This window comes from Mesitornis unicolor, unplaced genomic scaffold (genome assembly GCF_000695765.1).
Source record: "Mesitornis unicolor isolate BGI_N332 unplaced genomic scaffold, ASM69576v1 scaffold9605, whole genome shotgun sequence".
Taxonomy (NCBI): Eukaryota; Metazoa; Chordata; class Aves; order Mesitornithiformes; family Mesitornithidae; genus Mesitornis; species Mesitornis unicolor.
The window spans coordinates 686-13,588 of record NW_010184791.1 but is presented as its reverse complement, the minus strand read 5'-3'; the positions used below and the strand labels follow the sequence as shown (position 1 = coordinate 13,588).

General features: G+C 38.8%; 1 protein-coding gene across 1 annotated transcript in view; it reads left to right on the top strand.

The window, feature by feature from the left end:
• RALGAPA1 (Ral GTPase activating protein, alpha subunit 1 (catalytic)) overlaps window positions 1–11,022 on the top strand; it is a 119,094-nt gene extending 108,072 nt beyond the window's left edge. Inside the window, exons 40-42 of the mRNA XM_010184596.1 lie at window positions 1,795–1,919; window positions 8,716–8,830; window positions 10,441–11,022. Coding sequence (XP_010182898.1) covers window positions 1,795–1,919; window positions 8,716–8,830; window positions 10,441–10,537 — 337 coding nt within the window. The 3' untranslated portion in view covers window positions 10,538–11,022. The remainder of the gene's footprint in view (window positions 1–1,794; window positions 1,920–8,715; window positions 8,831–10,440) is intronic.
• The last annotated feature ends 1,881 nt before the right edge of the window (window positions 11,023–12,903 follow it).

The following is a 12,903-nucleotide window of genomic DNA, read 5'->3' as shown; positions in this document are numbered from 1 at the left end:
TTATCGCCCAACCTAAGAACTGTTACAATGGGAGAGTTTTATATTTTCTCTTGTCCCAGTGCTTCTATTATAGCTTCTCCAGACTGAGACTTCTGCTGAGGTTCAGCCTTCTTGGGATCCAGAAAGAATTTGGAACATGGGTTTTGAAGGGAAAATTGTTTCCCTGTTTCACTAGATAACCAGGCTGTGGTCTAAGGAAATGTGATGAAGATCATTCTATTCACTAGAAGTTGTTTTAAGTTAATATATTCTCTATACATTTTTATAGATTTACATATACTGCAAAATCTATTGTAAAAGCTGTACAGAAAGCAACTTCAAAAAGGTTTCATAGGAAAGGTTCTGTAATTATTGAAGTCCAGTTTTATAAACTAAAATGAAGGGTATTGTTTCCCGCTGTAACTTAGAGCTGAGAATTTTAATTGCTTATCATAACTCAGAAGTATTATCATTATTAATTTATTATGTTAGCACTGTTATTGTAATTGCTGATCACTTGTAATGCAGTTTATATGTTTGGATTGCTAAAAAATGTGTGCAGGATTAATTATTATCCCCATTTCACAGGTGGTGAAATTGAGTCAGAAAGGTAGTTTGCTCACTGCCCCTGTTGTCCCCAAAAAGAGCAGCAGACCTGAAATCAGAACCCAGAACCTTCAAGAAATTGATTCTGAGTGCATTCTTCCACAGCATGCTGATTGGTTTGGGGTGATTTTTTTGAAAAATAAGACAGAACCTATGTAAGGAGAAATTTATCTTGCTATTGCCAAATGAAATATGAAAAAAGTGTGCAGAAGCGTGAATGCCAGGAAGATTTCTGATCGTTTCATGGTTCTATAGGATAACTGGAGAAGGTTTCCCTCATTCAATGTACTGAGTCCAGCTGGAGGACTTTGAAAGTTGTGAGAGAAAAGGTTAACTGATTTCTCAGTTCAGGAACTATACGACATGAAGTCAGCATGGTAGTTTTTCTTGATAATTGTATGTTGCTGCCTGCTGCTCTACATTTTGACAGCCATTTCCATAGCTGCTTTCATGAACAGCAGAAATATTCTGTCTTTTTCTCGCTCTCTCCGTGCTAACAGCACAATCAGGCCTGCTGGAACAAGAAGCCTGCAGTGGGTTCTTCAAAAGCAGCAACACTTCAAGATACCGGTCTCTTTGTCAATAATATCAGATAGGGAGGACACAGGGAAAAGGAAGAAGTACGGTATTTTGCTGTCAGTGCCCTGCCGACACCCTGTTAGTCTGTATTTAAGGGTCCTGCGGATTCTTTACAAATGTTCTTGCTTGTTTTAATGGCATAATTGACGAGGTGTTTTTCCCAATACTCAAATTTCGCTATGTATTTATCTTAACTGCTTGTGTGTGTGTATGTGTAGGGATTATGGAAGAAGTTTGTTACGGAAAAGTACAAAATCACTTATTTTGTTAATGTTATTTTTCATGCTATATCTCTATTTTTGTATTTAATTGTGACCAGAGTACAGCCAAATCAGTTACTTAAAAGAGAGTATCTAAGTTGCTGCAGTTTGAAAAAAAAATTCAGAAAGTTTTGCATTGCATATGAAAAAGATAGTTGAACCATAAGGTTTACATTAATTGTGTTTATCTTAGTATTGCTTCAGTGCATCAATTAATATCGTAGTTATGTAAAGAATTAAAAATAAGTGTGTACCATCACTGAAATACATGATACGTATGTAACAAAACCAAGTATTCTGAATTAATACACTGATGTTTAGCAGTTACAGTACATTATATAAATTGCTCCTTAATTCTTGGCTTAACCAGTTATGAGGAGAGAGCACGATACCTGCAGACAATTGTTCAGCATCATCTAGAGCCTACAACTTTTGAGGATTTTGCTGCTCAGGTTTTCTGTCCAGCACCTTACCACCATTTGCCCTCAGAGACAGGTAAGAAGTACAGTAAAGAACTGGGTTTGTACAACCTAATTTGAAATGCAGTATCCTTACTTATATAGACTAAAAATTCAGACACTTGCACATCATTAAGAGTTACCATTAATCTGAAAGTTTATAGGTAAATATTTGAGAACTTGGGCAGATTTGCTTTTAAATCTTTATTTGGTTACCTGACATCATGAGCCAGTGCCTGTCATTAAGATTTGGCTAGCTACTTCAATAGAGCAACCAGACCCTGTATTTTTTACAGTAAATTTTACTGTGTTCCCCTGTATAGAGTCTCCATGGAAATGCTGGTACTCATTCATCCAGGCTGATTCGGATAAATACATTCTTGAATCTAAGTACATCTTCCCTATAAGAAAGTTTTAAGACTTTACATTTTTAGAATGTAAAGTTTTAAATTGGAAATCTGAGAGCCTTGCAGTCATCAATTTTGTTTGCATGTTATTAGCTGCAAACTTGGTTTTAAGGTCATTTTTGCTTTCCAGTGAAATACCTGTTTTATAAGAGGATACTGCATTTTCAGTAACTAATGAGGAAATCTGTAAAAGAAAATGAGTAACTCAAGGCCTTCCTGTTCTTAAATTTCTTGAACTCCTTATGATTATTTCATTATTTTATTTCCCCTCTTTTTAGATCATTAAATATCAGTTCTGTTTATCTGAAGGTAAGACAAAGTGTCCAAAAAACCCCTTTATTCCTCTTACTTTTACTAGAACACTAAGCTTGTAACCAAATTGTATGCAAACTTTCCTTGTTGCCCTTGTTCACACTAAAAAAGAATTTCACACTGATTGAAAAATGACCACTACATCTTAAAGTTTTAGTCTTTTACTAACCTCAGGTCTGCATGAAGCACTAACACTGGTTCTGGGATTAAGGTAACTAATGGTAGAGACAGTTGTTGAATGAGTAACACTTTATTGTGTTGACCTTTGTTTCTCAGCATGAACAAGTAGTACTGGATGGCAGTGGTGTGTTTTGTACCCTGTACTGTCTTTCATTGATGTTGTAAGACATTCTGCAGTGATAACGTAGGAGAGAAGGAGAAGAAGAATGTGTAACACTTGAAATTCTTTGTTCAGAAACCCTTATTTTATGATGAATAAATCAAAAGTCTTCTGTGGAAAAGCTGTAAATCTGAATAAAATATTGTCATAAATTAATTTGGCAAGTTGGTATCTCAAAATTTATTTCTCAATTGCAAAAATACGCAGTAGTAAATTCTAAAATTATAGAAGAGTTCCGATAGGACTACAGAATGAGTGACTGAGATGTTAAAACGTTGAGACTCCTTCACTTCAAAGTACAAACCACAAGTAGAAATTAGGTGCAGTTTCAAAGTATGAGTGGTATTGTCATTGCAGTGCAAATAGTCAAGACCAAAGGGAAACTAAATTAAAAGTAATTTAAAACTAATTAAATCAGTATAAAAAAATAGTAACATAATTTTGTGTATGAAAACATTTGAACAGGGAAAATCTCTAACTAGAAACCTTAAAAAACAATAACAGGGATACCAGTCCTTGCCACATTTCCTACCTAATGCACTCAGTAAGTATTCAACATCAGACACTTTCGTATGGCTCATGCGTATTCTGTATTCTAGTGCACTTGTATCAGCTCTGCCTCTTCACTTTTGGAAATCTTATTCCAGGCTGAATCATTCTGCCCTCTTCCTCTAGTTCATTCTTTCGGGGTGAAGCAAAACTGCTTTTCTGTACCAGTTAGGGGCATCAGAGAATGCTGCTTTACAGTGGCAATTCCTGTATTCCTTTAAAAATTCCTTTAAAAATAAAAATTCCTTAAATTCCTAGTCATACTTGTTTTTCTCTAACATGATGTGGAAGAAAATTATGATTTTTAGAAACTTGATTTTAGACTTAACCTTTCTATCAAATGTAATAATTTTCTGCAGGAATCTCATTAACAGGAGCTTGTGATGTATTTCACATCTGCGTGTATGCATGTCTGTTTACATACCACAAAACGTGATGTCCTGTACTGAGGGCCACATTCTTCTGGATCTTGTGCTGTGCAGTGGAACTGACCAACACATCAGTGTCAGGAGCAGCCAGGAGCTTCCCTGGCCAGACCTGCAGCACAGCGTGACCTAGTGTTGGAGTCAAACGACCTGTCCCCAGACTTGCCTGATTCTGAGCCTTCATTTCAGCCCAGGGATGCTGGAGATGCTCTGGCAGTGCTGCTTGCAGCCTGGGGGCTCACCCCTGTTTGTTATGGGGCAGACTCTGAGGGGTACAAATTCTAAAGTCTGAGGCAGATATAAATTAACACTGCACTCATCCACCAAAAAAGTTACTACAGGGCTTGGGATTAGCCTGGAAACCTCTGGTTTCCAACTGTAGTGACAGCAGAGTGAGGTGGCTACAGATGACCCGGAACTTTGATGGACCATGATCCCAGGAAAGAGCCCACCAGATGTGCTATTAAAAAAAATAGATGCTCCTAAGTGTCCAGGGTCCCTACAACAGGCAGATTTCTTAAAAGACAGGTGAGCTCTAAATAGTGTCAGGATTGCACATAGGAGTGGCACGAGTCCTGCCTGAGAATCCAGACACATTCATCACCCCCAAGATGACTCAAACAAAACCTTGCAGGCTCCCTGTCAGACGTTTCCACGTCATATGAAAATTTCTGATCAGCTTCTAAAAAGACATCATGATTATTCTTTTAAATTAAAATTGTTTTATTTATGTCTGTTGTTTTGTAATGAAAAATAACTGACCAGAAGAGACTAGAAAAAAATTCCACATTTTAGATATTATAGACTTGATTCTTTAATTGGATTGCAATTTCCAATATTACAATTACTGAATATGTTTAATTTTTATAAAATATATGCAATTTCTTCTTCTAAGAAAGATATATAGAAACTGTGAAGCTACTACAGCTTGTCACCAGGTGTTAGAAATTTGTTGTTGTTGTTGTGATCCTGTTGGCCAGTTTCAGCATGCCAGTTTTTTCATTTGAGCTATGATAATCAGAGCAAATAGAGAACATGCCATTCCATAACAAACTCTGTTTCCTCAAATTGACGTATTTTATCAAAGACTCAGCCCTCAGCAAAAGCTGTTTTCTTCCTTAGAGTGGTTGCTCTTCAATACAGTGTGATTGTGGCTGCTGCTGTTTTATCTAGATACTTAGTTTGCCCTATCGAAATATCTGACAAGTCTACCTTCCCATGTTTAGGAACCTGACTACTGTAGTGGATGTGGACATTTTAAAAAATTGAGATTTACCTGCACTTAATCACAGAATATAATTCTGTTGTCTCTATTTTTTACTTTGTGCTGACTCCATTAAATAGAGTAACTGCAAGTACTCTGTTAAATAGAGTAATTCCTGCTATACAGCTATTGAGTAAACCGGATTTCTGTGACACCAGAACAGGTTGAGGGAACTGTCAATGGTAAGCTCGATGATATTGAAGCGCTTATTGACCCCATGGTGCTAAGATTCTGAGCTTTAAAATGTACTGATGTCTTGGGTTTGGTTTTTCTTTATTTTTTTCTCCTCTCTTGCTACTCAAATACCTCAGTACAGTAAACATTATAAAGAAGGGGTGTCTCTACATTAGATACAGCATTTTCCTTGAGATAAAAGCATCAGGCTTTTTGATCCCAACATTCATTCCTGTATTTCCAAACCTGTGTTCAGAACAATTCTGCTGCCACAAAGTAAGGGGGGATGCCAGCTGGCAGGCAGGGAAGCAGGGAATGTAAAGGTAACATTATTTCAGCCTTGTACAAGAGAAACTCAGATTAATCTCTTTTACTGATTGATTGCTGTGTGACTTTGAACTGATAATCTTTTTGGGCCTGTATTAACCCTTCACAGATGAGAATGGTGGTGCTTTTCTCACTGTAGAAGGGTCTAAGCAACACCTGGTGGTGGTGGTGGTTGAAGTTTGTGACTGCAAGTGACATTGAAATAGAGAAAAGTATTATGTATTTCTGGCAGGGCTGGGAAGAATTTCTCATTATCCCTTCTCCAGACCAAAATTATTAATTTCTTTTTTCATTCTGAACCAGAGTAAAACACAAAGCTTACTGAAATTTTCCAAAACTTTAATACTGAAACAACTGAAACTGAAACTTTATACATTTCTGAACTATGGTCTTTAAGTTAACCACTTGGGTCAAAGTATGCTGAGGATCCTCAGCACTTTGAGCCACTAAATTCGGTGTGGACTGCTAGAGACCCAAACAGATCAACTTCCTACATTTAATGAAATGGGTCTGCTGAAAAAAACAGAGTATGATTATCTAGTTAAAAAGCATCCTGTGCGTACACACAAAGGGACAAAGATAAATTTTAATCCTGACATTTCCTAGGTTTTGACTGTTTGACTTTATGAATTTATTGTCTTGTGAAAACATTTTCCTCGTGTAATTCCTTCCATTTCTGTTTTAAGGCATAGGGCAAAAGAGAAATTCTGTAATACTGATTTACAGCCACATGATTCGTAAAAAATCTGTAACTTCTAGATCCACCACCAACTCCTGCACACTGATAGGGCAATAGTTGGTAGTAATGGTAAGCTGTCTTACCTCTGCCTGCATCTCCACTAGTGAAAAGATTGGGAATTTTGCCAGTGTGTTTCACAGATACTCACTGACAGAGGACAGGTTTACTCAACATTCACGTTTCCAGACAGGTCCTGAAGAGCATTCATCACTGGACATGGCTCTGCAGCTCTTTTGCTATAAATGTTACCCTTTTTGCTGTGTTCTTTCTTGTGGCTGACTCCTAGTTCTTCCTCTCCTACCCCATTCCAGTATCCTGGGTCTTTAGACCATCTCTTCCTCACCTTCTCATTTTGCTTTGCAGCTGCTTTTGCAGTCTTTCTGCCTCCGCTTCTCACTTCCTTTCCTCATTTCCCAAAATTAGTGAGAGACTTGATTTCTTGACTCTAGCGAGGCTCTGGTGAGCATGATGAATAACTTGGCCAGCTTCAGACTGGGATTTGTAAGAGTGGCTAAGGGCAGAAGCTATGCAGAAATGACTGCCCTTTTCCCTGGAGGTCAGGTGCAGGGGGCTGAAGTACCTTAAAAGGCCTTCAGAATTTACCGACATGCACAAACGATATTTTCCTCTGTGGTCATTCTGAGAAATGGCACTCAGGAAAATGTTAATCCTGACAGCAAGGTGTGATCAAGCTAGACGTACAGAGAGCAGACATGACTTGCTGTGTGTCGGCACCCTGTCGGGCTTCTGCTCGGTTGATTTTTCACCTCTCTGAAAGTCAGAACTGATGGGCGAGACGAGTTGTGCCAACGCATGTGCTACGATCCCTCCAGATTCCTCCACCTCGCCTCACTTCTAACGCAGTCTCTGTATAGTTAGGATTCCATTTCACATTTAAGTAGTTAATTTCTGAGTCAAAAAACCAACATACTGTTATTAGGAGATCCTACAATTATCAAACGGAGTGTGAAAATGTCGCATTTCAACTTTGTTGATCCACCTCCTTGTTCAGAAGCAATTGAAACGGCTTTATATTATGGCCCCAAAATATCATAGCTCAACAGGCTATGATATTTGTCACTTGTCAAGCCTAGGAGATGAAAAATATGGATCACTTCCTGACATTTTTCATCCTCTTAAAAATCCTGAAACATGTATTTTGTTGATTTTATAGAACTTTCTGGTTCTAGGTTAATTGTCAATAAAGCCTTCTTATTTAACCCTATTTTTATATTTTGAATAATTAAATATATCATTGCGTAGAAAGATAAATATAACATTTTACACGTAAGATTTTAAAACTGTGAAGGGGAAACAAAACCCGCAAAATTTATATATACAACATTTAATATCCACATGTGTGTATGTGCGTATGTATGTATATATAGATATATTTGCTTATCTAAAATCCAAAGAAATTGAGTTCCTAATCAGTCTGTTGATTCCTGTCAGACTTTAAATATATTTTAAGTGCCATTATTCTTCACTCTTCTGGTGTGATATGTTCAGATGTGAAAATCACTTTACGTGACTTCTGCTCTTCAATAGCTCTAAATCAGTTTCTTTTAAAAATGGGATTGCATGTGAATCTGTGTTTCCATCTGCAGGGATTAGAAACAAAAGTTTTAAGATACAACTGGAATAATACCTTAATTGAAATAATGGGGAGTTTTAAGGCTTGCTTTATCCAACCCGTGATAAAATTTCACACTAGGGTTTGACCCTTCGACGCAGACTAACTAGCTTAAATACTCATGTGGTTTCGGGAGTCTCCTGTTGAGACTGGCTGTAATTTTAGCATACTTAATACTGTGAAACAGCTGGGGAGCAGAAGCCATGTATCAAGTTGCCATTTGTTTTTCCTTCTCGATTTTGTGTATGTGTGTGAGTATTTAACTGTTTTCACAGACTTTAAGCAAGCATTTCAGACAATGTTTAGGATGTATCTCAGTTGTTATGAATAAGGTTGCTGGATCTGGATAATGTTATAGAATTCTTTTCTTTTTCTCTCTCTTCCTTTTTTTCTTGTAATGCTTAGTGGGTAAGTATGACGCCGGATTTCAGAGCTGTTGCTTCATTGCACATAACTAACCCATCCCTCTCTTTAACCTGTAGCATGAGCAGCAATTGCATAATGAAATTCGAAATTCCGTTTTCTGTGCTCATCTGTTAATACCCTTCAATCTCTGCGGTTCGTGTCTCATGTCTCACACCTGTTATCTTTTATCTTTTCTCCTCCCCCTTCCTCACTTCTTTCCACTCCTCCTTCCTCATCACTTCTTCATTCTCAACAAAGAAAGAAATGCTGTGATATTTCTTCTCCTTCCAAAACCTCCACTAGAAAGCATTGGCCACATCAAGGTAAAGGGCAAAGGCTTGAAACGGAAGGTCTTTCACGCTAGCTGTGAATGGTATGCTGTGCAAAACAACAACGGTTATTTTCTGTTCTCTAACTTCCACCATTTGAAATGCTTTAATTCCTTGTAAAATTAGAACAAGATAGAATTTCAGAAAATGAGAGTGCATGTTTCCCTGCCTGCCTTTTTCTGTAAGGCACAGTGAGTCAGGCATTATCATGCTTTTCCAGATTGTTTGGCAGTGAAGTACCTAGTTCATGAACAGAATTGCTCTCACCAGCTGGGGAACAAATAACAGCCCTTTCTCCTCCCTGTCACTTCAATGGGTCGTGTCAGTTTGAAAAAGATAGAAAGTACTGTGCTGCCGTCTCTCTGGAGCTGGCAGGTGATGGGCCAGGCGAGGAGGATGGCCAGATCGCTAAATCACTTGAGGTTTATGACAACATGTTTTAAATGTGCTCTTAGACTTCTTACCTGATGACCTCATTTTATATTAGAGGAGTCTTTCAAAATAAATCATCATCGGTTTTGAATGGTTTTTGCACCCCTTACATATGAAATGCATGCTGAGGGAGAAAGATCCTCAGTTCTGATTATTGCATTGAAATTTTAAATTACCAGTAATAGTGATACCAGTAAAATGTGGAAGAAAATACCAGTAAATGCAGAAGAAATAGCAAGTGATATTCTGGCTTACTGAAGTCAGCAGGGGTTTCCCCATTGGCTTCTGCAGGCCTAAGGCTCTGTCTGTAATTTATATGGGTGTGAAGCTATCAGTGGTGACTGAGATAATTGGGTTCAATCAGGCTGTCAGTCCCTGTACAGGGCTAGTAAAGTGCAGTTTAGTTTTGTGGATGTGAGTTCGTAGTGTTAATTTTCTGTACCTGGGAAGGAGAACATAATTTTGATTTCATATTTTCTCCTTTTCATTTTGTATCTGTGTGGAAGGTTTGGAGATGGGCTGTTTGTAAGGGAAGAGCCTTGTCCTCTTGCAGTGAGGACTCAGGGCCCACTGGAGCATAGCTCTGGGTGCTGGGCTCATGACCTAACAGTACCGTTATCTCAAATTCATCTTGTTCCTTTTACAAAGAAATGTTAACATATAGTGCATCCAGTTAGTACGATCTGTTCAAGCTTCTGCCTTGTGGGCCCTGTAGCAATTTGCCTTTTGAAGCACCGACTAAAGTTGGGATGGGAGAAGATGTTGTGCTCTCCCAGTTGGCCCGTTTCACTCCACCTCTTCAGCTGCATTCCTAGAGCTCCCTTCATGCACAACGAGCTGTTAACCTTCATGTTCTCATTAAAATCGGGTTTCTTACGGGTTGTGGTTTGAATAATGACTCCCCTTCCCTGCGAGGGAACCAGAGGTGTTTGTTCTCCCAGTTAGTGGGAGAACGTCACCCACTTCAGTGCTGCCTCAGTTGTCAGGAGCGAGGGGGTTCTGCAGTCCCATAGCTCAGTGGTTTCTGGCATCCTCTTTTCTCTAGAGGTGGATTTGTGGCAGCTGCTAGCTCCAGTACATCACTCACAGCGGGTAAAGGGCTAGGAGATGCTGTGGGAGTGACAGCAGCACTGAAATTCCTCCCTGCCCCTCATGAATAGACTCCTGCACTGCGAGTGGGGAAGGCGGCACTGACCCATCCGCTTCTTGCTGTCCTCTGCAGGCTTCTGCCCAGAGACTCAGCCGGGAGAAACCCCAGCAGCAGCAACAGCACAGGTGGATGGAACAGACTTAGCCTCTCCAATGTCTCCTCGGACTAGCAAGAGCCGCATGTCTATGAAACTGCGCCGCTCCTCCGGCTCAGCCAACAAGTCGTGAGCGGCGAGATGCCTGCAGCTTTCTAGAGAGCAGTGATCGGCCGCCCTTCCCGCAGCGCCTCACCGCTTCCCGTTAAAGGATTATGTCTCTAGCGTGTGTGCCCCATCCCTGCATAGCCCTCTTCTGTTTGCTTATTTTAAACAGTGACACTGGAATTTTACTTTAATATTTTAGCTTTTGGTTTTTTTTATCAAACTCCAGGCTGCCTTTTTTCTTTTTTTTTTCTTTTTCTTTTTTCTTTTTTTTTTTTTTTTTCCAGTGCAGTTTGTCCTCTGCACCTTTTACCTTCCTGGATGATTTCAATATCTTAACAGTAGTCATTTTTAACTCCAGTTGATCTTGAGTCAATTATGGAATTGGAGGCTGCAGTTTGATTACACTGTATTTATTGTGCCCCATTGCAATTTTCTCTGTAACAAAGAAAGAAATATGTACAACTTGAAAATGAATGTACAATTTTAAATTGAAGTTGCATTTGTAAAGTCTTTGTCAGATATCACAATGTTAATGCACAGGATGTGTACAGTTTATTTATGTTAAGAATAAAATAGTTCAACGGCCTTTCAAGCATTACAGAGTCCAAATGTAATAACTTGCTCGTAGCACCAACTCTTTCTTCACAAAGCAACGAATCATTTCATAACTGCGCAGGTGATGCCATAATCTATGCCAGAAAAAAAAAAATCACTGTGCTGAAATTCTACTTATGCTTGGCTTCCAACTATTTTTATAATGTTTGCTTTTCCAGGTGGTATCAACAGTAAATGCCATTGAGTCTCATGGGGTTTAGCCTTTATCACCGGGCTGCTGGGTCCAGATGTGTATTCTTGTTTCTTACATTAGGAAAAAAAAAGCACTTTCCTGATAGAATTTCATTGCTCTGATGATGTGTACTAGGGGAGAAAGGGAACATGCTCCAGGAGCCTGGCCTGAAATGCTGACGACTCCAACCCTGCAAGTGCAGATTAGTACACGTGTTCTATCCACCCGGAGATACTTTCCTACAGAAGATGAAATGCTCACATTTTGAGTCTGGCAAACAACAGAATGCTGTTAACAAAATGTAGCATGACATCGGTACTAACTGCATGTGTAAATACATCATATGGGCAACAATAAAAAGATAAATTATGTATTGTCATTCCTGTCGTATCTACAAATTTGTAATGGTAAAAGAGAAGACGTGCTATTTAATAATACAATAAAATTATTCTTGCCACCTTTTGTATATTAGTCATTCACCTCAGTGATTAGATTCTTACTCAAATTTATAGAAGAAGAGCATATTACACGTGGAGCACTTAAGTGCAATACACTGCTTAGTATTTGTATTAAAAATTACACACGAGTTCTTAGGAGCTTTTTCCCAACCCATCACAAGAATGCCGTACTGAAAACTTTTCCCCAGATCTAGTAAATACAATACATGTTCCCTCCTGCAGCCTGGTGGTTTGAGTGCTGTTTGTAGGAGCAGTTAATAATCATCAGGTTTCTGTGGTCCTTTTGTCTCTGCACAAGTGGAGAAAGGAAAGCGATGATTTAAAAAAACATAGTGACCTTCGCCAGGGGAGAGCTCATTTAACGGAATTAAGGGGCCTTTTTACCTAAGTCTCTGTTACCGACAAATGATGGAAAAATGCACAACTTAAAATAACGTGATTTATTTCTGACAAACGAGAAGAGCAAGCTGCGATTTTAGCCTCCTTCGTCAGACAGCAAATCTTGGCTGCTTTAGGTTATATCGTATTAATTGATTTGTCCAGGTCCTGGAACTAAAATGAGAAAGTCTGTGAAGCACATTTAAAATAAAGCACTTATCACTTGCTTTCAGCCTTTGGGCATGATAGACGTAAATCTTTTGTTGTGTGCAACAAAATATAAAACTAAAGAAATAATTGCTTTAGAGGATGCTAATCAAAAGATTGAAATATTTTGCATGCTCATTTCAGAGATAGTGTTAGAACAAAGGCTATGGCTGGGATCAGTTTAGTCCATCAGAAATCACCAGCTGACCCACTTTGCCCTGCTGAATATAGGAAAGGTGTGAGCTTTGTTTTAAATCCTTTCTTGAATTTGCTTGCCCTTATTTTTGGCCTCATCTACTAGCAGATCTGGAAACAAGGACTCGCATATGGGAAAAAAAAACAACAACTAAATAAATAATAAATAAATACTGGCTGAAATGTCAGTAGCTGGTAAATCTGACAGCATTTCAAAGCATTTGGCCAGAACACCACTAAAGCCAGGGGAATACACGCCGTGGGGTGCTTTGCTAAAGGTAGGTCTTCTTACGGAGAAGGAAGGTAGC